At 35.0% G+C, this 25,113-nt stretch overlaps 1 protein-coding gene and 1 pseudogene across 1 annotated transcript in view; one reads left to right on the top strand and one right to left on the bottom strand.

Moving 5' to 3' along the window:
• Window positions 1-12,804: 12,804 nt before the first annotated feature.
• On the top strand, window positions 12,805-22,665 carry LOC111149961 (annotated as a pseudogene).
• The window catches only part of LOC111149939 (epithelial cell transforming 2), a 61,342-nt gene continuing 49,325 nt past the window's right edge, over window positions 13,097-25,113 (bottom strand). The window contains 4 exon segments of the mRNA XM_022507216.1: window positions 13,097-13,141; window positions 13,143-13,319; window positions 14,806-14,952; window positions 16,046-16,153. Of these exon segments, the coding sequence (XP_022362924.1) occupies window positions 13,097-13,141; window positions 13,143-13,319; window positions 14,806-14,952; window positions 16,046-16,153 (477 nt within the window).

Here is a 25,113-nt window from a genome sequence, read left to right on the forward strand (position 1 = left end):
AGCAATAGGTAAGGTTTCTTAAAGGAGAGAATAGTTAAGCAAAAAAGGAGAGGAAGGGCATTCTAGGAAGAGGGTGCAGTATTGACAAGGAGCTAGAATAAGACTGGGAAATATTCTGGGAAGGTTTTATATGAAGAAGTGATGAGTGAGGGCTCTAAGGAGGTAGGAAGGGGGCAGATCATAAAGGGAGGACCATTATAATATTCTAAGAAGCATACATTTTTCTGGAAGTATCTAGCAGAAACATCAAAGTAATTTTAAATAAGAAAATAACAGAATCATTTGTTTTTAAGAGATTGTTCTGGGGGCACCCTGGTGGTGCTTAAGCATCAGTTGGTTAAGCGTCTACCTTTAGCTCAGGTAACCCCAGGGTCCAGGGATGGAGCCCTGCATTGGGCTCCCTACACAGTGGGAGTGTGCTTCTCTTTCTCTCCCCCTGCCCCTCCCCTGACTCATGTGCTCTCTGTCTCCTAAATAAATAAAATCTTAAAAAAATATATTACTTTGGCTCTAAAGGATGGACCACAGAAGTAGAAGAATCTGTCAGTTAGGAGGTAAATCAGACACTTCCTAATCTACTTCAAACCCGTCCCTCTTCTTACTGAAGCCAGTGCTGAAGTATGTGCTACCTACTTCTCACTTCTGCCCCAAGCCATTTCTGAGGCTTGGAGGTGTCAGAATTGCCTGGCATTCAGCATGCAAATACAGCCTAGAATTGCTGGAAACCTGACTTTAAAAAACTGGGGATGGAAGCTTCCCCCAATAACAAATAAAATTTTTCCACAGGACTGAGCAACCCTGGCTTGTGGTAGTGGCCAACTTGATAAAGCAAACTGTGTTGGATTTCCCGTCTCTCTTTCTCCATTCCTACTCCCCAAGATAAATCAACTCAAAACAAAACAAAACAAAAACCTTCGACACAGCCTTGTTCCACATTCTGCTTTTGTAGAATGTAGACTAAGACTTGATTACCATATAAGTCAAGGAGAAAGTCATGTACACCTGAAATAAAGTATAATAATTAGAATAGTGATGTAGGCATGGATTCTTTTATAAGATCCTAAGGAGTGAGATCCCAGGCTGACTATGAAGAATAAGAAAGAGAGACAAGCCAAGGCATTGGATGATTCCCTGGAGTCTGGCTCAGGAGACAGTGTGGACAGTAATGCCATTCATAGAAAGACATAGAGGGGAAAAAAAGAAAGAAAAGCAGTATTACAGGGGTGAAGGAGGAGGAAGAGACTTCAGATTTGAACTACAAAGTGTGAGGTGGCTTTAAGTCAGGGAATGGTTAACTTGGGAGCACCCTAATATATAAATCAATTAATAACCAACATAAAGAAACTCATTTATAATAATACAATAATAGTAGCGTACTTCAACAACCCATTTATAACAATGGACAGATCATCTAAGCAGAAAATCAACAAGAAAACAATGACTTTGAATGACACATGCGGCCAGAGGGACTTAACAGATATATTCAGAGCATTTGATCCTAAAGCAGCAGAATACACACTCTTCCCAAATGTACATGAAACATTCTCTAGAATATATCACATACTGGAACACAGATCAGCAAGTAAAAAAAGACTGAGATTATACCACACATATTTTTAGACCACAACGCTATGAAACTTGAAGTCAACCATAAGATAAAATTTGGAAAGACCACAAATACATAGAGGTTAAAAAACACCCTGCTAAAGAATAATTGGGTTAACCAGAAAATTAAAGAAGAAATTAAAAAAAAAAAATACATGGAAGCAAATGAAAATGAAAACACAACAATCTAAAACCTTTAGGACGCGGGGTGCCTGAGTGGCTCAGTGGGTTAAGCCTCTGCCTTTGGCTCAGGTCATGATCTCAGGGTCCTGTGATTGAACCCCATGTCAGGCTCTCTGCTCAGTGGGGTGCCTGCTTCCCCCACCGCCTGCCTCTCTGCCTACTTGTGATCTCTGTCTGTCATATAAATAAATAAACTCCTTAAAAAAAAACAAAACTTTAAGACACAGCAAAGGCCATCCTAAGAAGGAAGTATATTGTGATATAGGCCTACCACAAGATAGAAGGAAATCTCAAATACACAACCAAACCTTACACCTTAAGGAGCTAGGAAAGGAATAGCAAATAAAGCCTAAAGACAGCAGAAGGGAAATAACGAAGATTAGGGCAGAAATAAACAATATAGAAATGAACAAATAAAAAGAAAAACAGTAGAACTGATCAATGAAACCAGAGCTGATTCTTTAAAACAATTAATAAAATTGATAAGCCCAAAGCCAGACTTAACCAAAAGAGAAAGGACCCAAATAAATAAAAGCACAATGAGAGAGGAGAAATCACAACTAACACTACAGAAGTATAAACAATTGTAACAGAATATTATAAAAAATTACATGCCAAAAAACTAGACAATCTGAAAGAAATGGACAAAGTCCTAGAAACAAACCAAAACTGAAACAGGAAGAAATAGAAAATTTGAACAGACCCATAACCAGCAAAGATATGAAATCCATAACCAAAGATCTACCAACAAACAAAAATGCAGGGCCAAATAACTTCTTAAGGGAATTCTACCTACCTTTATTTATTTATTTATTTACTTATTTATTTATTTTTAACATTTTATTTATTTACTTGACTGAGAGAGAGAGCAGCAAGAGAGGGAGCACAAGCAGGGGGAGTGTGAGAGGGAGCCTGATGAGCACGGAGCCTGATGCAGGGCTCTATCCCAGACCTCTGGGACCATGACCTGAGCTGAAGGCAGACGCTTAACGACTGAGCCACGCAAGCACCCCTCTACCAGACATTTAAAAAAGAGTAATAACTATTTTTCTCAAACTGTTCCAAAAATTAGGAATGGAAGGAAAACTTCCAAATTCATTCTATGAGTCAAGCATTACCTTGATTCCAAAACCAGACAAAGATTCCCTGGAAAAGAGAAACACAGGCCAATATCCCTGATGAACATAGTTGCAAAAATTCTCAAAAAGATATTAGCACAACCGATCCAACAGTACATTAAAAGAACTGTTCACGGGTGCCTGGGTGGCTTAGTTGGTTAAGCAACTGCCTTTGGCTCAGGTCATGATCCTGGAGTTCCTGGATCAAGTCCCACATCGGGTTCCCTGCTCAGCAGGGAGTGTGCTTCTCATTCTGACCCTCTCCCTTCTCATGTGTGTGCTCTTTCTCTCTCAATCCCTCTCTCTCAAATAAATAAATAAATCTTAAAAAAAAAAAAAAAAGAACTGTTCATCATGATCAAGTGGGATTTACTCCTAGGCCGCAGGGGTGGTTCAATATTCCTAAATCAATCAATGTGATATACCACCTTAGTAAAAGAAAGGATAAGATCCATATGATCGTATCGATAAGATACGATATGATAACATATGATTTCGATAAGAACCATATGATCCTCAATAGATGTAGAAAAAACACTTGACAAAATATGGCATCAATTCTTGATTTAAAAAAAAATCGTCAGGGCACCTGGGTGGCTCAGTCGGTTCAGCAGCTGCCTTCAGCTCAGGTCATGATCCCAAGGTCCCTGGATCAAGTCCCGTATTAGGCTCCCTGCTCAGCAGAGAGCCTGCTTCTCCCTCTCCCTCTGCCTGCCTTTCTGCCTACTTGTGCTCTCTATCTCTCTGTCAAATAAATAAATAAAATCTTAAAAAAAAAAAAAACATCAGCAAAGTAGGAAGAGGTGGAACATACCTCAACATCATAAAAGCCATATATGAAAGACCCACAGCTAATATCATCCTTAATGGGGAAAAACAGCTTTTCATTTATGGTCAGGAACACAACAGGGATACGCACTCTCACCACCGTTATTTAACATAGTCTAGAAGTCTTAGCTTCAGCAATCACAACAAAAGAAATAAAAGGTATCCAAATCAACAAGGAAGAAGTCAAACTTTCACTATTTGCAGATGACATTATAGTCTACATAGAAAAACCAAAAGATTCCATCAAATAATTGCTAGAACTAATACATTAATTCAGCAAAGTTGCAGGATATAAAATCCATGTATAGAAACCTGTTGCATTTCTATATACCAATAATGAAGCAGAGAAAAAGAAATCAAGTAATAGATCCCATTTACAATTGCACCAAAAACTGTAAGATACCTAGGAATAGATCTAACCAAAGAGGTGTAAGATCTTTACTCTGAAAACTATAGAACACTTATGAAAGAAATTGAAAAGAACACCAAAAAATGGAAGTGTCCCATGCTCACAGATTGGAAGAATGAATATTGGTAAAATGTCTATACTGCCAAAAACAATTGACACATTTAATGCAATCCTTATCAAAATACTACCAGCATTTTTCACAGAGCTAGAACAAAATCAATCCTAAATTTGTTTGGCACCACAAACAATCTTGAATAGCCAAAGCAATCCTGAAAAAGAAAAGCAAAATTGGAGGCATCACAATTTAAGACTTCAAGCTATATTACAAAGCTGCAATCATCAAGACAGTATGGTACTGGCACAAAAACAGATCAATGGACTAGGATAGAAAACCAAGAAATGGACACACAACTATATGGTCAACTAATCTTCAGCAAAGCAAGAAAGACTATCCCACGGAAAAAAGCCTCTTCAACAAGTGGTGTTGGGAAAACTGGACAGCAACATGCAGAAGAATGAAACTGGACCACTTTCTTACACCATATACAAAAATAAATTCAAAATGGATGAAAGACCTAAATGTGTGAAAGGAAATCATCTAAATCCTAGAGGAGAACCCTAGAGCAGCAACCTCTTTGACCTCAGTCATATCAGCTTCTTACTAGATACATCTCAGGAAGCAAGGGAAACAAAAACAAAAATGAACTATCGGGAATTCATCAAGATAAAAATCTTCTGCACAACAAAATAAACAATCAACAAAACTAAAATCCAGCTTAGGGAATGGGAGAAGGTTTTTGCAAATAACTTATCTGATAAAGGGTTATTATCTAAAATCTATTAAAAAAGTTATCAAACTCAACCCATTAAAAAAAAGAAATAAGCAGAAGACATGAATGGACATTTTTCCAACAAAGGCATCCAGATGGCTAACAGATATGTGAAAAGATGCTCAACATTGTTCATCATCAGGGAATCACAAATCAAAACCATGATGAGATACCACCACACACCTTTTAGAAAAGGCTAAAATTCACAACCAGATGTCGGTGAGGATGTGGAGAAAGGGGGGACCCCTCTTACACTGTTGGTGGGAATGCAAACTGGTGCAACCACTCTGGGAAACAGTGCAGAGTTTCCTCAGAAAGTTAAAAATAGAGCTATCTTGGGGCGCCCTGGGTGGCTTAGTGGGTTAAAGCCTCTGTCTTCAGCTCAGGTCATGATCCCAGGGTCCTGGGATCAAGCCCCGCATCGGGCTCTCTGCTCAGCAGGGAGCCTGCTCATATAACCCTTTGTAATATTGATATACACTCTGCAAACAATTTGTCATGTTACAATCCCCCCGCCCCCATAGAGACACGAAACTTGTATTTTGATTGCTTGGATTCCTATCAATTTCCCACAAATGGTGAGTTCCATATTTTTCTTCATGCTCAGTTATACACTAAATTTTTTTTGTATTTTTAATATTTTTAAATTGTATTTCATAAATGTTTGATATTTCCATTAGAAGGATACCCACTCTAACTGTAGTCATGTTGCCCAAAAGTCTTTAGTTAGAATTTTATGAATTACAGTGGCTGAGTTTTATTAAATGACCTTATAGAATCTATTGATAAATCATGGTTTTTTCTCCTATAAATTGTCAGTAAGTCATGTTCGTAAACTTCCAAATATTGAACCACACTTGTATTCTTGAAAGAACACTATTTGATGCAGTAAAATCCCTGAAACTATTCAAAAGACTCTTTACATTAATATTGGATCCATCTAAGAACCTGATTCCCATTTTGGCTCCATAATGGTGCAGAGTTGAGAAATTTGAATCAAACTACTGAGTCTAGGATTTTGATAGATTCTTCCCTCACACTGTGGTCTTTTATCCATTTTGAGTTTATCTTTGTGTATGGTGTAAGAGAATGGTCAAGTTTCATTCTTCTATATATAACTGTCCAATTTTCCCAGCACCATTTATTGAAGAGACTTTTTTCCACTGGATATTTTTTTCCTGCTTTGTCAAAGATTATTTGACCATACAGTTGAGGATCCATATCTGGGCTCTCTACTCTGTTCTGTTGGTCTATGTGCCTGTTTTTGTGCCAGTACCATGCTGTCTTGGTGATCACAACTTTGGAGTAAAGCTTGAAATCAGGCAACAGAATGCCCCCAGTTTTGTTTTTCTTTTTCAACATTTCCTTAGCAATTTGGGGTCTCTTCTGATTCCATACAAATTTTAGGATTGTTTGTTCCAGCTCTTTGAAAAATTCCGGTGGAATTTTGATCGGGATGGCATTGAAAGTATAGAGTGCTCTAGGCAGTATAGACAATTTAACAATGTTTATTCTTCTGATCCATGAGCATGGAATGCTCTTCCATCTTTTTGTGTTTTCTTCAATTTCTTTCATGAGTGTTCTGTAGTTCCTCAAGTACCGATCCTTTACCTCTTTGGTTAGGTTTATTCCCAGGTATCTTATGGTTCTTGGTGCTATAGTAAATGGAATCGATTCTCTCATTTCCCTTTCTATATTTTCATTGTTAGTGTATAAGAAAGCAACTAATTTCTGTACATTGATTTTGTATCCTGCCACGTTACTGAATTGCTGTATGAGTTCTAGTAGTTTGGGGGTGGAGTCTTTTGGGTTTTGTATCACCACGGACAGGACTGGAGAAGATTATGCTGAGTGAATTAAGTCAAGCAGAGAGAGTCAATTATAATATGGTTTCACTTACTTGTGGAGCATAAGGAATAACATGGAAAGACATTGGGAGATGGAGAGAAGTGAGTTGGGTGAAATTGGAGGGGGAGATGAACTATGAGAGACTGTGGACTCAGAACAAACTGAGGGTTTGGAGGGGATGGGAGTGGGGGGTTGTGTGAGCCTGATGGTGGGTATTATGGAGGGCACGGATTGCATGGAGCACTGGGTGTAGTGCATAAACAATGAATTTTGGAACACTGAAAAAGAAAATTTACAAAAGTAAATAAACAGGCACATACACACATACACTCACACTGCAGAACAGAATAATCAGAAAATAGAGAAAAAAAATGAACACCGTATTAGTCTGCTCAGGCTGCCCTAACAGAATACCACAGACTGGGTGGCTTAAACAACAGAAATTTATTTCCTCACAGTACAGGAGACTGAAAATTCCAAAGTCAAGATGCTGAAAGTGTTAGCTTTGGGTGAGGCTTCTCTTGTTGACTTGCAGGTGACCATCTTCTTACTGTGTCCTTGGATGGCCTTTCCTCTGTGGCCACCACTCCTAGTATGTCTATTCCTCTTTTTTTTTTTAATATTTTATTTATTTATTTGACAGAGAGAGAGAGAGAGATCACAAGTACGCAGAGAGGCAGGCGGGGGGGGGGAGCAGGCTCCCCACTGAGCAGAGAGCCCGATTCGGGACTCGATCCCAGGACGCTGAGATCATGACCTGAGCTGAGGGCAGAGGATTAACCCACTGAGCCACCCAGGTGCCCCATGTCTATTCCTCTTCTAAGGACATTAGTTATATTGGATTAGGGCCCCATTCTTATGGCCTCATTTAACTGAAATTACCTCTTTAATAGCCCTCTTTCCAAATACAGTCACAGTGGAGTTAGAGCTTCAACATATGAATTTGAGTGGGGAGGACATAATTCAATCTGCTGCAAACATTAGACTCTCATAATATTCTTTTAGATATATGTTATGTATAAATATGTGTACACTATATAATTTTTTTAGATTTATTTGAGAGAGAGACAGAATGTTTGTGTGGACGAGTGGGAACAGGGGTAGAAGGAGAGAGAGAGGGAGAAAATCCCAAGCAGGTTGCATGCCCAGGATGAGCTCCACCACCCAGATCATGACTTGAGTCAAAATCGAGAGTCAGGCTTAATGGACTGAGCCACCCAGGCACCTCTGCAGTATGATTTTTAAGAAAATTATATCAACTATTTTGTTTGGTAACTTGCATTTTAAATTAGTTCATCATGACTGCATGTGAATAGATGCATTTCAACAACTTTTTTTTTTTTTAAGATTTTATTTATTTGACAGAGATCACAAGTAGGCAGAGAGGAAGGCAGAGAGGGAGGGGGGGAAGCAGGCTCCCTGCTAAGCAGAGAACCCAATGCAATGCAGGGCTCGATCCCAGGACCCTGAGATCATGACCTGAGCCAAAGGCAGTTCAACCCCTGAGCCACCCAGGTGCCCCTCAACAACTTTTTTTAAAAAGATTTTATTCATTTATTTGTCAGAAAGAGCACAAGTAGGTAGAGAGGCAGGCAGAGGGAAAGGGAGAGGGAGAGGGAGAAGCTGGCTCTCCGGTGAGCAGGGAGCCCAATGTGGGGCCGGATCCCAGCATCCTGGGATCATGACCTGAGCCAAAATCAAGAGTCAGAAGCTTAACTGACTGAACTGCCCAGGCGTCCCATGTCAGCAACATTTTTAATGGAAGTATATTATTTCAACGTCTGGATGTTTGATAATACCAATTCTTTTTTTCCTTGACATTTGGATTGTTTTACTTTTGCTACTAAAACTTTGAACATAAAAAAAAAAAACTATTGAGTCTAAGAAGGCTAAAGTAATAGATGAAAATATACTCAGACTTCAGATTAATGTAATGCACCATTATCCTATAATCATGTTGTATGTCACATGACTGATCTTTCCTTTAGTCAAGGGAAGTGTGTTCCATTTACTATGATCATTTTGTTGATTTAGCCCTACTATGTTTATTGGTTAGTCTAATGGTCATACATTGGTTAGACTGTATTTTAATTGTACTCCTAGACTTAATTGTTCATCATTTATTTAGAATGACTGCTTCTATATTCAAAACTGAAATTAATCAGTACTTTCCTTTCTTACATTATCCTTTTAAAATGTTGATAGAATGCTTGTATTTTAACTTCATGAAATGAACTAGATAGCTGCCCATCTTTTTTAATTCTACAAAGTAGAACCATTACTATACCTTAAGTAGTATTTAAATGCTGGAACTCAGCTTTAAAATCATTTGGAATTTGCATCTTTTTCTAACAGTGCATATTTACCTTTCTAACTTGTGCTATTTATGGGGCCATTAGAAGTTTCTACATCCTCTTGAGTCAAGTTTGGCTATACTTTGCTTAGGTCCTCCACATTTTCAAATTCGCTATGGAGTTAAACATTTTCTTATGTCTCTCTCATGAATGTGATTCTTTATTAATATTGTTCTATATTCAATACATCATATATGAATTATACAGTGTAACCCACAAATACAAGAATGGGTTAACATTACAAAATATATTAATATAATGCAACAGATTAAAGAAAAGTGGATAAAACATTTTCTCAATAGAGGTTAATTTTATGTAATATCCATACATGATAACGCATCTTAACAGATAAAGAATATAAACAAACTGTTTTTAATTTGTTAATGGGGATATGCCAAAAAAAAAAAAAACTAGATCTGAGAACAGGTCTCATTACTGAGAAAAACTAGAGGCATTCCCTTTAAAGTTAAAATTAACTACCTGCTAATATTTTGCCAGTATTCACCCAATACATTTCCAACTTCATGCCTTATCTCAGGTCATTTCCTCTCCCTGAAACACCGTAGCTTTGGAGGGAATCAAAGTTCCATCTCCAATAAAATGATAAAAGCTGTATAATTTCTGCCAGAAAAATGTGTACATGCACTAAACACAAATATTTTAAACTATCATAGGATTCACTAGCTCCATACTGCAAAATAGATTCCAGATTAAAAGCTGCTGTGCTGGAGCATCTGGGTGGCTCAGTCCATTAAGCATCTGACTTCAGGGTCCTAGGCTCAAGCCCCACATCGGGCTCCACGCTTAGCAGGGAGTCTGTTTCTCCCTCTCCCCCCACAACTTCCTGCTCATGCTTTCTAATAAATAATTTTTTTAAAATTCCTACATATAGCTCAGTATATATAATGCTTAGAAATGTTAAAGGAGAAAGGAATAAGCAAATAAATAGGCAAGCAAATATGTGAGAGAAGTTGATTTAAGCATTCATACTGACCTATGAAAATTGGTGTAAAGGAATTGTTTAAAACATGAAACAGGGGTGCCTGGGTGGCTCAGTTGGTACCATGTCCAACTCTTGATTTCAGCTCAGGTCATGATCTCAGGGTCTTGTGATCGAGCCCAGCATCATACTCCATGCTCAGCAGGGAGTCTGCTGGAAGGTCTCATTCTCCCACTTCTTCTGCCCCTCTCCCACTCTCTCCAAAATAAACAAATAAATCTTTAAACAACAACAAAAAACATGAAACAAAATATACTTGAGTTTTAATTATTTATTTACAAAGTTCTTACTAATACAACTGCTTTTAAAATCTATCAGTAGAGTGATTTACTATTTAAAAATGGCAAATATGTGGTATAGAAAAAAATCTATATAGTCAGTTAAACTATTAAAGCAGATGACTGGAAATTGTTAAATGACAATTAAGTGTTTACAGTACTCCCTAAACAGATAGGAAAAATAAAAAATTCATAGAAACTTGATTATTTTGTATCACTGACTATTAAAAAAAACCTATTGCGAAAATTAACATCAGGTTTGAAAGATATTTTACAACAGCAAATAAATGTATTTTGATTTTACATTTAATTATGGGACCAAAATAAAAGGCAGACCATACAAATACCTATGTATTTTACTGCAGATTGGTAAAACTGATGCCAATTTTAGAATTATTTCATAAAATGTGTAACAGTCTATACCACAATTTCCCCATGGTCTTACACTTCAAAATAAAATTCCTCACACTATCAAACTAAATGAAGATTTGCTAGTGGCTAAAATCACCCAAAATATATGGTCCCTGAAAAAGTAACAAGTATATACCAATAATACCATATTTGTCAAAATATACGTTATTTTTTAATCTTTCTTTTCTTATCTCAATTTGCAAAAATATTTTGAAACCATCTCCTTTAACTATTATTCTTGTTAATGAGGGCAAATCTTTTAAAATCCACACTCTAGATCTTGAAAACATTTGAGAATAAAATAAACTGCAATAGGAGCAGTTAAATAACTACTTCAAACAGCGCAGGTGAAACAAGTCCCCACTATTAACCAGGAATCTGTGCAGGTGTTTTATCTAGTAAGTTCTGTGATATTACTTAATTTCTTCACAAACTGAGATACACAAATAGGTATTTCCAAAAATTCATTCATGGACAATATACAAAGAGATTCACAGCAGTATTTGGCAAACACCAATAAAATTTATTTACTATTGTCAAGTTGCAAAGCTACTAATATCATGAATAACTTAAATTATTGGTCTTCAAATGAAAGATTTGAGCAAAGAGAAAAATTACATCAAAATCAATATAATTTTTTACATGAATTAACTCAAAATAATGTAAGAGGTTAATCTTACTCTTTCAAGAAGAAAATCAAATGACATAGTTTTAGTGTTACCTATATATTCTTTCCAGCTTTCACCAAGTGCTTATGACAAGTACCATTTAAGTCAGTTTCTTGAGTATGAAGTGTTTATAAGTTGCTATAAATTAACATTTTTTAAGCTTCATATCAAATGAGTTGTAGATCTGCTTAAAGTATGACTTCTTCTTTCAAAGAAGGAAGGCAGGCTGACAAGGGAGGGAGATGGGATACCCTGTAAAGACAAGACAAATATTTTTATATTTACATTTTTCTTTTAAAAAATTATAACATAGTTTAGCATGATGCATATTACTTTACAAATTAACACAACAATTAATTTTAAAACATCCAAAATTCTAAACTCTTTAAATAAATAAAATAATTTAAATTAGGGGAAGGGGAATAGGAAGAAAACATAATTAAAACTATTTTAGCATTTCGAAAACAAAAAAACAAATGGACAGGCTAGTTAACTACATATTAACTGAACTGGTTTACTGCTAATAGGGTATTTCTGTGTGACATTAAAGACTGTTTCAGGTTCTTTGAGAAAACTATAAATCAGTAAATTTTTGAGGTAAAAAGACAAACCCTAGTGGTTTCTTCTTAATCATAAAGCAAAATTAAGAGGAGTGAAATTACTTCATGAAAAATAATTCTCTAAAATTAAAAGGTCATATAGTCCTACAGTTTTTGCATTATGTGTATAATCCATATATAGGTGTAGGTATATAATTTTGCTCCATATAAAAACTGAGCAAAATAGCAGCACTTCTGATAACAGAGATTATTAAGTTACTAAGCTATCTAAATTTATTGTTTCAGAGGTCAAAGCTAAACATCATAAGAATTTTCAATAATAACAAAGGAACATGTACAAGAACACCAAAAACTGAAGAGCAGGTATAAATCAAAATGAATTATAAAGAAAGCTACTGCTTTATTTTAACATACATGAATGTCTAACTATAACTAAAATTAGAGCCAACAAGGTAGCTGGCTGTAAATTCTCATCAACAAGGTAGTAAAATGCAGTATTTAAAGAGCTAGGTTGGTAAAGAATTACCATTCAGGTGATAACAAAGATGATTTAAGTAGATAGTATAAAAGCTTACATTTTCTTCAAGGGAAACGTTTATGATTTGCCATATTAAAAAGCATGAATTTTATATAAATGTCATAAATCTAAGATTAAGAATTAGATTTGGAATAAAAATCTACTTTACATCAAAATTATTACTATTCTTGTAAAATGATCATTTTCATAAATTGGAAAATTTCTAAGGGGATTGATTTTTTTCTGGACGTAAAATTACCTAGCAAAAAAATTTTTATGTGCCAATACACAAGGAATCTCTATCAAGCTTAAATTGTTGTGAATTCAAAGCAGAAATAAAGTTGTGAATTCAGAAGTCCCCACCCACCTAATAATGATTCAGTGAAGAAAGAATACTTTCTTTTTTCACAAATACAAATTTCAAATAGCTAATAAGCTCACATTAAACTTTCACGAGGCTTGTTTCCATTATTGCTTGGCATATCTCCTAATTCTTCACAAATGTCAAAGATGACTTGGATAGGACTTTTTTTGAAATTTGAAAAATCAATACTTCCTTCTAGTATCTCTGAAAAACTAGCTCGTGAGGCAGAATGACGGACAGATCGAAACCAGGAGTTTTGAGAGCGCCCACCAGAAGAGTTTGAGCGCTGTACATAAACATGCTTAGTAAATCCAATTATATTGCTTGTGGAAACAGAATGGACAATCTGTTAGAACAGAAATAAGCAATTGAGAAGAGGACATGAAGGTCTTAAAGATATTTTAAGTACTTCTTATTTATATTATCTACATAAAAGTGACAAAACCATAAATAATTTTCTAAAAATTTTCTGTAAAATCCAATTATATTCATTTGAAAAGCAATGCTTATAATAGTTACAGTTATATAGATGCAGGATATAAAGAAGGGGCAGTACTTTGGCCTAACTGTATTTTGTCCACTTTAATTCGTTTTATCAAATTTCTTTGCATATATTTATATTATCAAGCATAACTTCCCTCCTACTGAAAGGTTGACCTTCCTCCAAAATTTGTGTAAACATACTCATAGGTTAAACTGTAAGTCTCTGAATTAGAGACTGAACAGGCTTTAAAAAATAAATATATAAATAAGAGTTATTGTGTATGAAGTACCTTATCTATAAATTTCATATAATAAAAGGTAACCATTCATAAAACACTAGGCCACTCACTATGTGCCAGGAACTATTCAAAGCAATTTGCATATATAAACTTATTTAATCCTTACAACTACTACCTTAAATTCATCTAACTGATAGTGAACTTGAAACAGAGAGATCTTTAATAACTTGCCAAAAGTCATACAGCTAGCAAATAGCAGAGCCAGGATTTGAACATGTGAGTTCCAGAGTTCATGTTGATAACCACTATTCAAACTGTCTCTCATTAGATAATCACATTGTGTGTGTGTGTGTGTGTGTGTTTAGTCCTTATAGTTAACACTATATGGTTAAGTACTTTTAACTTCTTTTCTCCTCAGCTGCAAAAATGAAGATAAGAGAATAAGAAACTTGCTGAAGGACACACAACTAAGAAGTAACAGTCACTTGCTTTTCTTAACCTTAGTAGATTAGATCAATAATAATTTTACAAAGAATAGATACATCACTCACATAGTTAGTGACAGTAATAAATGTTAGAAATGTCCCTAATATTAATTATCTAATAATTCTGACATCACTAGGAATTTGAATTATTCAGAAAACATTTAAAAATATTTAAAACATTTAAAAATTTAGAACTATATCATCCTCCACATATGAATTTAGAATCCATATCACCCTCATTATATTCTACTCATCAGAGAAATAGTTTAAAAACAAAAAACAAAAAACCTCAATCTCCACTGTATTCTTGGAGCCAATCTCCATAAACAGAACCATTTTATTACTTACACTAACGTGAGGGGCCTAAGTAAAACATGTACCTTTTCTTAGATTTTTTAATGTATCTCAATCTCAATAAAATTTCATATCAAATTATACACTAAGTATGTCTCTAGTTCATTAAGTGAAGTTTCTCTCAGTTACCTTTACCCAATAAAGAGGCTAAAAGTTTAGAGATTTAAAAAAAGAGAGTTATCAAGACTTCCATCTTCAAAAAGTTCACAAATTCCAGACCAACTCCATAAATATGAGTAAGTCTTTAGCCCATAAGATCAAAGCCACTTACTGCTAATGATGATGTGCTAGTCAGACGACTCATTACACGCTGGTCATTGCTGGAAGGACTTCTTCCCTCCACTGAGCTTTGGGATGTCATAAGGGCCCTTCGCAGAGCTCTTTTTGGAGTTTTTGAAAAAGAGAATGCTCTTGTAACCTAGAGATAAAAGGAGTTACAATTAATTAAGCATAGATAAATTTAATACAATTGATGAGAATATAAACAATGCCAAATATACATGACGTTTTTCTACAAATGGTATACGGCAGAATTAGAATTTCTTTGGACAAAACTGTGTGAGAAGATGAAGTACTATATTGCAGACTATTCCACCATGCACTCATAAAGCACTATAGCCCAAAGGGAGAAAGAAAACAGGCTGGAAAAAACTGGACTGGAAAATTAGAAACCTGGGTTTTTATCGGATTCTGCTAAAATTTGGTTGTGAAATCTTTAGTCCAAGGCCACTTGAACCTCAAGTTATTTATTAAAAAAGTGAAAGAGCTCATTTGACATTATTCAACATGTTTATCTAGTATACATTAAATGCTAGGAGATACAAAGATGGTTAAATAAAGTAGAAGGCCTCCCCTCGAAAACAATAACAAAAAATTATAGATCATGACTGCAAATTTTGCTCGAACTATTAAAATTCTAGTTCTACTTTTAAGAAGTCTCATTACATGGAGTGCCTGGGTGGCTCAGTGGTGGCTGCCTGATTTTGCCTCAGGGTAGTGAGTTCAAGCCCCATATTGGGATCCATGCTGGGTTTGGAGCCCACTTTAAATGAATAAATAAATATCCCACTGCCAACATTCTTACATAGTCCTCAACTCTGATAGGCTAAGAAGGGAAGTGATGATCATCATTAGGAAACTAAAACATACTTATGATCAAGAATAGATCCCAGGTCTCCTGATTCTGTCAGTGCCCATTGCCAAAAAATATCTGAGGCAATATTTAAGATGAATGTACACATATCTACATCTAAACGACCTCCAGTACATTTATAGTGAAGCATGGGGCATAGAAGCATCACTATAACAAGAATGGGAGGGATAACAAGTTGTTATAATTACTGAGCAAAAGAATTTGCTGAACTAAAACTATTATCTCTATGCGCCATTTCCTAGAACCAAGAAAACAGCTCTGTTAGACTATCCTTATACTGGTATTTATGGCAATATTATTTTAGTATACTCTGAAAAATACATTTTGGAGATATGTTAAATAATAAGCTAAGACTCACCTTTTTTGAAGTCTTTTTAATTGCTCTAGATGCTCTACTCAATGTACTGTCCATATCTTTAGTATTTACTTCAAAGGATTCTGGATCAGCACTATAGATAAGATTCTCCTGTTGAAAAAAATAAACCTTTTTTATTATTTTAAAATAAATCAGTAAAACAAAATAAAAATACACAACTGTTTCTAAAATCAAGGCTCTAAGCACATGGGAGTATATACAAACGAAGCTACTCGGGCTTTTTATATGCTTGACATAATTTCAACTCTTAAGTGTACTAATTTAAGGAGAGTAAAAAATTAGCATTCACTAAATGAAAAATACATTCCAAGGACTATGGACACCAAAGCAACTGAAACAAGAACTCAATACAAAATCTTTTTAACAACCTTAAAACCAACAAGTTAGAACCTTAGTGGACATAATGCTTCAGTATAAAGTCTGCTATAAAACCAACATCAAGAAACAATTCCCTTGAGATTATCTCAAATTAAAACTTAGACTTTTTCCTTTTTCCTTTCTTCCTCAACCAACATCTAGATGGATTCTAAATTGGAGGTTCTGAATCTGTGATCATCCTAGGAGTGCTAATGGATAGAAATAGGAGGTAGGCAACCTCCCTGAAATCCTGTGCAAAATTCTGTGTGTTCATAAATGCAAAGGTCAGTTTTCTGAGGAACAGGTTTGTAGTTTATGTTACATTCTAAAAGGAGTCAAAGAGTTCATATAGGCCAAGAACACTGATCAAAATTAACCTTAAATGAGACAGCTAATTTCCAAGTAATCCAAAATATCACTTGCTCAAATTACATCTGGACTTTTCGAAAAAAGCAGGGGAGACAAAATGTTTTTGCATACTCCTATAACCAATTTGCACTTTAAATTTATAAATCTAGGTCATGAATCAAGTTTCCCCACTAGTCTAGCACTATTGAGACTAACCTCCACCACTGTCATTCTGTGGCCAGAGAGAATTTAATACAACCTTGTGAATATTGGTTTTTCTGAAAATGTTCTCATATGCAAAATGTAGAAAATATCTGCATATTTAACCCACAGGAATTATGAAACAAAACAATGCACAGTAGTTCTTTAAAATAAAATGTTAAACCCCCTTGCAAACAAATAGTCTTAAAAATCATACTCTACAGTTTGCTTGTTTGGCTCTCTACCATTGACATCCACATAGACAGGCTTGATTTTGCCAAAGCTTCTTAAAACAAGCAAATTCACCATGCCTATTCCAGACCCTCTCTTTCCACTTTGTCCATTTGCTAAAAGACTGTCACTTATCTAATTCTGATGAGGTAATATTACTTGCAATCATCAGTAATTTTTAAAAATATTAATATTTTTCCTGAGTGTAAAAAAAAAATTCCATTATAGAAAAAAAATTTTTTTAAGATTTTATTTATTTATTTGACACAGAGAGAGAGAGAGATCACAAGTAGGCAGAGAGGCAGGCAGAGAGAGAGGGAGAACCAGGCTCCCTGCTGAGCAGAGAGCCGGATGCGGGACTCATCCCAGGACCCTGAGATCATGACCTGAGCCGAAGGCAGAGGCTTAACCCACTGAGCCACCCAGGCGCCCCCCATTATAGAAAATTTGAAAGAAAATTTTAAAAATAAGAAAATTACCCACTGTTAAGCCCAAGTTTTCATGTCCAAGAGACCACCAAGGAGCCAACACCGATGCAATCACATGAGGGTTTATTTGACAAGCTTAAGCTTGGGCCCAAGTATACCCGACACAGCGGAGTAGGGACTTGGACCCCGAACTGGATTACAGTCAGAGTTTTTAAAGGCAGAGTGGGGGTGGACTCGGCAGTAGATAATTGGGCCACGACTGCTGGCTCAGCAGTAAGTGAGGACAAAGGAGATGTTCAGAAGGGCTATCAGGGTAAAGAAGACTGTCAGGATATTGGAGGCCTGGTTATTATCAAGTCAAGGCTGTTCTCCCACTGAAGAGGCACTAACATGATGATAATTGGGAGTTTCCTGGTGGAATGTCACATTTCTCCTATCAAGTGTTCTTGTTAGCGAGATTTAGGTTTAGCTTTGTTTCCATTTTCTTCAACCTCAGCCTCCTTCAATTTTATGGAGGGGAGGGCGATGTTAGGGCTTGAGGAACTGAGTTACTTGTAAATCTCTAGGACATCTGTAAACCAAGGGAGACTCCTGTCTTGCAGGATTGTGATCTCTGCAAGTTAACTGTTTGTTTTTCTTGGCCTCCACACCCACAAGTGTCCTGATCATTTGCTATTTACATTTACACACACTTCTTACATATATTTTTATATGCAAAAGTGTTTTATTTTAACAAAATTTGAGTGGTTCTATTCAGTTTTATATCTTATATTTTTCAATTAGCTGTATATTATGGTTTTCCATATCATTAGATACTCAAAGGAATTACTATTAATGAACAGATGATAAAAGTCTCTTCTGATTATTTGAGAATTAATTTTATCATTTCATTATTTTCTAACACAAAATGCCTCTACTTTCTTCTCCTTAAGAAATAAATATCACATCAGAAAAAAATAAAATACTTAGGAATAAACTTAATCAAAGAGATGAAAGACATACATTGTAAACTACAAAATGTTGTTGCTGAAAGGAATTTAAAAAATACATGAATAATTGGAAAAACATCCTGTGTTCATGAATTGGAAGATTTAATATTAACATGTCAGTACTACCCAAAGCAATCTACAGATTTGATAAAATCCTTATCAAAATCCCAGCGACTTTTTGGCAAAGAAAAAAAAATTTCATGCCAAAATTCATATGCAATCACAAGGGGCCCCAAATAGCCAAGACAATCCTGGGAAAAAGGCACAAAGTTGGCAGTCTCAAACTTCTTGGTTTAAAAACCTACTACTAAAGGGTGCCTGGGTGGCTCAGTTGGTTGAGCATCTGACTCTTGATTTCAGTTCAGGTCCTGATCTTGGGGTCATGGGATTGAGCCCCATGCCAGGCTCCTCCCTCAGCAGGGAGTCTGCTGGAGAATCTCTGCCCCACCCTACACCCCACTCTCTTCTCTCTCTCTAAAATAAATGAATCTTAGAAAAAAAAAAAAAAACTACTATAATCAAAAAGGTACTGTATTGGCATTAAGATATAGAATAGAATGGAATGAAACAGAATGGAGAGCCCAGAATAAACCCTCATATAATATGGTCAAATGATTTGACAAGGGCATTAAGATTATTCAATAGGAAAAGGACAGCCTTTTCAACAAAGATGCTGGGAAAACTAGATATCCACAGGCAAAAGAATAAAGTTGGATCCTTACCTTATACCACACACAAAAATTAATTCAAAATAGATCAAAGATCTAAATATAAGAACTAAAACTATAAAACTCTTAGAAGATAAGAATACATAGGTCAAAACCTTCAAGATACTAGATTTAACAGTACTATCTTGGATATAACACCACAGGCAGAGGCAACAAAAGAAAAACAAAAAAAAAAGAGATTTAATAAAAATTGGTAAATGTTGTACAAAAGACTCTATCAACTCTATCAACTAAGGCAACAAAAGAAAAAAAAAGAGATTTAATAAAAATTGGTAAACATTGTACAAAAGACTCTATCAACTAAGCAATCCAATAGAACAGGAGAAAATATACATCATATAACTGACATATCTGAGAAGGGATTAATATCCAGAATATACAGAGAATGCCTAAAACTCAACATCAAAGAAAGCAAAACAAGATTCAAAATTCACCACCTACAACTACATTTTCTTACAAGTTTTTTAATGGTTTCACTTTTAACTCACGACTCTACCTATAAACTTATGTGGATATGAGGTTAGGATATATATCTAATTTTCCCTACGTATTTAACCAACTATCGTAGCACCATATGTTAACAATCTTATTAAATTGTTAAAGTACTATATTTATCATGTGTAAAGTCTTATTTCAAGGACATTTATCCTTTTCATTGTGCAGTAATGTTCTTATCATTGTAACTTTAAAAATATAATGTAATATCTCATAAAAGAAGTATAGTTCTTTACTTTTTTTATTATTGCTTTTTCTTTAAAAATTATCTTTGGAGTCATTCTGTGAAAATCCAGTAATGTCCTGTAGGATTTTATAAGAACTACAATGAATTGACATCCTTGTTAGTCAGCATTCTCATTCAGGAACATCATAGATTTCTCTGCAAAGTATTATATAGTTTCCTTAAAATAGTAAACTTTCATTTATCTCTTACAAAGCTATTCCTAAATTTATACCAAGTTTTATTGGAAAGAGGGGTCTTCCTTTCCTATACCTTCTAGTTGGTTACTGCCAGCATAGAGAAAAACTACTGAGGGGCACCTGGATGGCACAGTCGGTTAAGCCTCAACTCTTGGTTTTGGCTCAGGTCATGATCTCAGGGTCATGAAATCGAGCCCTATGTTGGGCTCCATGCTCAGCGGGGAGTCTGCTGAGGACTTTCTCTCCCTCTGCTCCTGCCCCCCTCCAGCCAACTGCCATGCTCTCTCATGGGCTCTCTCTCTAAAATAAGTAAGTCTTTAAAAAATAAAAAAGAAAAACTATTAATATATATGTATTTATGAGAAACTATGAGAAACAAAGCAGTCAGGACTGTGATTCAAGTTCTGCCTATCCCTGAGTCTTCCTTATCCCCATTCACATACACCTGTAAGGTTCTGCATTAAGATTTCCTACATCTTATAATAAAGGGATCACATTTCCTTCATTGCTGTACATATGACACCATAAACTAAGCACAGCTGTAACTTTAGTTTTATGAATTTGAATTTGTTCTCATTTCATTTTCAATTTTAGTTTCATCTGATTTCATTTCAAACTGGCTTTCATTCAATCAACAAACATATATTAAAAACCTATTTGATAGAAGTTTTTTATGTTCCTAGATACAAAAGGAAATTCAGAAAAGGGATGTTTTGACACAAATATCTCTTCCCTCATGATGTTTTGTTTTCAAAATTCAAAGTAATTCATCAATGCTCACTCTCAATTGGTCAACCCAAGACATTTTTAAAAAATTAAACACTTAAGGGATGCCTGGGTGGTGAAGTCAGTTAAGTGTCAGACTCTCAGTTTTTGGCTCAGGTCATGATCTCATAGTTGTGAGATTGAGCCCCACAATGGGCTCCACGCTCAGCATGGAGTCTGCTTAAGATCGTCTTTCCCTCTCTCTCTGCTCCTCCTGCTCATGCGCACGCTCTCTCTCTCTCAAATAAATCTTGAAAAAAAATTAAACACTGAAAGATCCAATAGAATTAGGTGGGACACAATAAGAAGCTATAGGAGAATTAATTTAATAAAAGTGACTAGTTACAAAACTAACATCCATATCAAACATTAACCTACATACAAAACAACTAGAAAACAATTTAGCTAAAAGATCTCATTTATAAATAGAATTATAGATAGAAAATTACCTAAGAATACATCTAACCAGAAATCGATGTGTCTACACTCTTTTTTTCTGGAAAGATAGATGAAACTGTCAAAAGTTGCACTGCTGAAAAAAAGACTAGTGGGACAAGGGCATATGTTTTACTGGAGTATACTTCTGTCCATTTGATTTTTTCTTATGTGCAAATATTATTTTTCCATTTAAGTTAGAGAGTAAAATTCACAATATGAATATAAAACGAAATCCCTAAGCAGTTGCTAATAAAGAAAAGAGATATTTTCCTATTGCTATCTTAACTATTATTAAGCATATAATAACAAACTTTGAACTGAAAAGAGAGCAGATGGCTTCCTGTTTTCTCTCAACAAACAAATAAACTACTTCTAATTTGGTTAGGGTAGATATAGGGGGTCTTTTACATTTCTAGAAGCTCTGGGTTCAGAATGCCTGAAAGAGTAAGCACCTAGGTAGCTCTAGTGGCTGAGAAGACGTATAGCTGTTTGCGAAGATATAAAGATGGAAACACTTCCTTTAGTTCTCTCTACACAGAGAAAGGTAAATAGGGCAAATCACAGACAAAAATGTAAAGTAGGAGAAACTCTTCTTTATTATTCCACGGTTTTTTTCTACTAGTCTTGTCTTATTAACAGTTCCCATTCTCTCTACTCCAAATATTTAAAAAACTTACTCTGGGCTTCCTGTCGTGACCTGGTCTTTCCCGAAGTTTTTCCTCTCTCGTCCCCACTCAGGCTTCTCTGACAGGCACTTCTGCAGAGGATTGGATATTGAGACTGTCTAAAGCCACAGGGAAATGGTGGGAAATTCACCATAACCATTGCCAGAAAGAGTGATTTATGGCTTTGTTCTTTTCTTAAGCTCTCAGCTTGGCTTCATACTATATCTTGTGTGAGCTTTTTATTCCTGAATCTTGGCTAAACTCCTCAGGCTTAACCTATTGGCCTCAAAAATAGTAGGCAATTGCACTACTCATCTACCTCCTCATTACCATAGTAATCGGTTATATACTCTTATAAACCTGATGAGTACCTCTCTACTCAACTCCATTTATACAATCCCAGGCAACTATGCTAAAAATCAACAGCAGAAGAAATACCAAGAAGACACCAGCCCAACCTTAAGAGATATTCCTATTAGTGAAGTAAATTAAATGTTCTTTCTTGCAGCCAAAGAACTTTATGTCAAAAAGTAAATTGTATGAAGACTAACATCAAGCATTTAAAGTTTTGATGAAATAATTTTGACCATAATTATTTTTACTATCTTTTATAATACCTAACACTGAAATGTAAAAAAAGTTGAACTTGTCTTAAGATTAAGTTCCATTGATATTATAAAATGTTCTCAAATATTAGAAATTAATAAATAAAATACAGCATAACCACATACCAGACTTTTTAAAAAGTAATTATCAGTAAAAGCAAAGTCCCTCCAAATAAAAACTTTATTCTATTCCCCTAAATTAATCGTCTAAAAAAAACTTTACTCTTCTAAATTTCCAAAATAAAAATAAAATTTATGCTAGAACTAAAACTCACTTTTAATAACATACTAATATAATTCTAAAAACATTTCATGATTTACTCAACATATCTCAAGGATTAAAGGCTAGAAAGGGAAGGAGTTCTTCAGTAAGCCCCAAATTCACATGTACCTAAGACTCGTTCTAAAGACAGATCTGCAAATTTTAAGATTAGAAAGTAGTAATTGGGGGCGCCTGTGGGGCTCAGTGGCTTAAGGCCTCTGCCTTCGGCTCAGGTCATGATCTCAGAGTCCTGGGATCGAGCCCTGCATCAGACTCTCTGCTCAGCGGGGAGCCTGCTTCCTCCTCTCTCTCTCTCTCTCTCTCTCTCTCTGCCTATTTGTGATCTCTGTCTGTCAAATAAATAAATAAAATCTTCAAAAAAAAAAAAAAAAAAAAGAAAGAAAGTAGTAATTGATTTCTCCCAATGAGAGACATATTAATTTCAGGAGAAATTAAATCTCAGCTACAAATTTATTCATGGGTGTTAATTCAAAAGAAATTTTCCAGCATTTCTGACATCTTGAGCTAATGAGCCCACACACGTGAGTTATCAAACCCTTTTTTCCTTAAGCTCTCCTCTCCTACTAGTCTTCAAACACAGATGCTAAAGAAAAAGTAACTAGTATCATGATGCCTCCCCTTAGCTTGTGCGTCAGTGATTTCCTCAAGCTCTATAATCATATTTACAGCTCAGAACGTCTGCTTTAGCCAAATTAAAATAGTACCAATAACAAATATTTATATTAGCAACTTATTATGTGTGGCTAATAACCAGCAGAATAATTTTAAGTACAAATCATAATAACTCCATTATAAATAACATTGGCTCAGAAGCACAAACTCTTATATGTTCCACTTTCAGTCTATTATTCATGTAGCTAGTTCTTAAACTTGTAAACAGAATTTCTAAGAATGAATATTGCTACTGAAAAGTAGCCAGGTGATTTGACTAAAATATTAAAACTTGATTTTCTTAAAGAAATCTGAAGAATTAGTAAGTAGTAAAAGAACTGAACTGCAAAAAAAAAAAAAAAAAAAAAAAAAAAGAACTGAACTGCAGCATTGGGCATTTAATTTTCAAATTACTTCCTCAGTAGGGGCAGTGGAAGAATAACATTGTTTAAATCCACTTGTTAATAAATTATACTTTTGATATTTGAGATTAGAAATCTGCAATGGCTTTAGAAAGCTACCATCTGGTCTTAGGCAATATATGAACCTTAAGAGTATGGACCATACATTTAAAGGCTACATGCTGGCAAGAGAACAAAAATACAAACCTAAGTATTCTGAGAGATAAAACTCTCAACAGATTAAAACTCTACTGTTAAATTCTAAAAAAACAGACAATGGGACACCGTATCCATGGGGAGAAAAGCTATACAAAAGGGTTTAACCAAGAATCGGAATACCTGGGTTCTAATGTAAGCTTTACGTTCTTGTCCCTAATGTCACAGGTAAAATAATGAGATTAGATTAGGTTTCATTTCAGCTCAAAATTTTTAAGTCATTTATAAATGAGCATGAAGAATGAAACAGTACAGAATAAGTCAGCTATATTACTTTGACTTTTAATTAAGTAAGCTCCCATTGTTTAGGTAACCCAAAATTTGTAATAGAAGGACAAAAACTACTGATTGAAAGAATCAAGAAAATTTTATCTTTACACTGTGTGTGTGTGTGTGTGTGTGTGTTTATTTAGAAATCTTCAACAGGCAAATGTTATCAAATGGTAAGATATCAACTCAGGGCTTTTTAAAATTTACTCTATGTAGTATTTTAAATGTGGGAAAGAACTCAACTGAAGTCAGTGAGAATATCTCAATTTACAAAATATTTCTTAGTAACAAAATTTCACAACTTGAAAGAATTTTGTGATTTAAGTATAAATCAGGACATAGTTAAACATTTGCTGCCATCTTGTGGCTAATGTATGAAATTTTTCCATTAGCTGTTTATATTTTAGTTCCAGAATTATTAGCCATCCTATGGCTAGTAATTCAGTAGATTATTTTATGGAAATTTTTCCACTGAGAGCACTTCAGTATTATGGTTATAAATTTGGAAAGAACTACATAAGCCATCTAGTCTGACATGATAAATGTAGGAGTAATT

Source organism: Enhydra lutris, unplaced genomic scaffold, assembly GCF_002288905.1.
Source record: "Enhydra lutris kenyoni isolate GAN:26980312 unplaced genomic scaffold, ASM228890v2 scaffoldscaffold2, whole genome shotgun sequence".
In the NCBI taxonomy this organism is placed as follows: domain Eukaryota; kingdom Metazoa; phylum Chordata; class Mammalia; order Carnivora; family Mustelidae; genus Enhydra; species Enhydra lutris.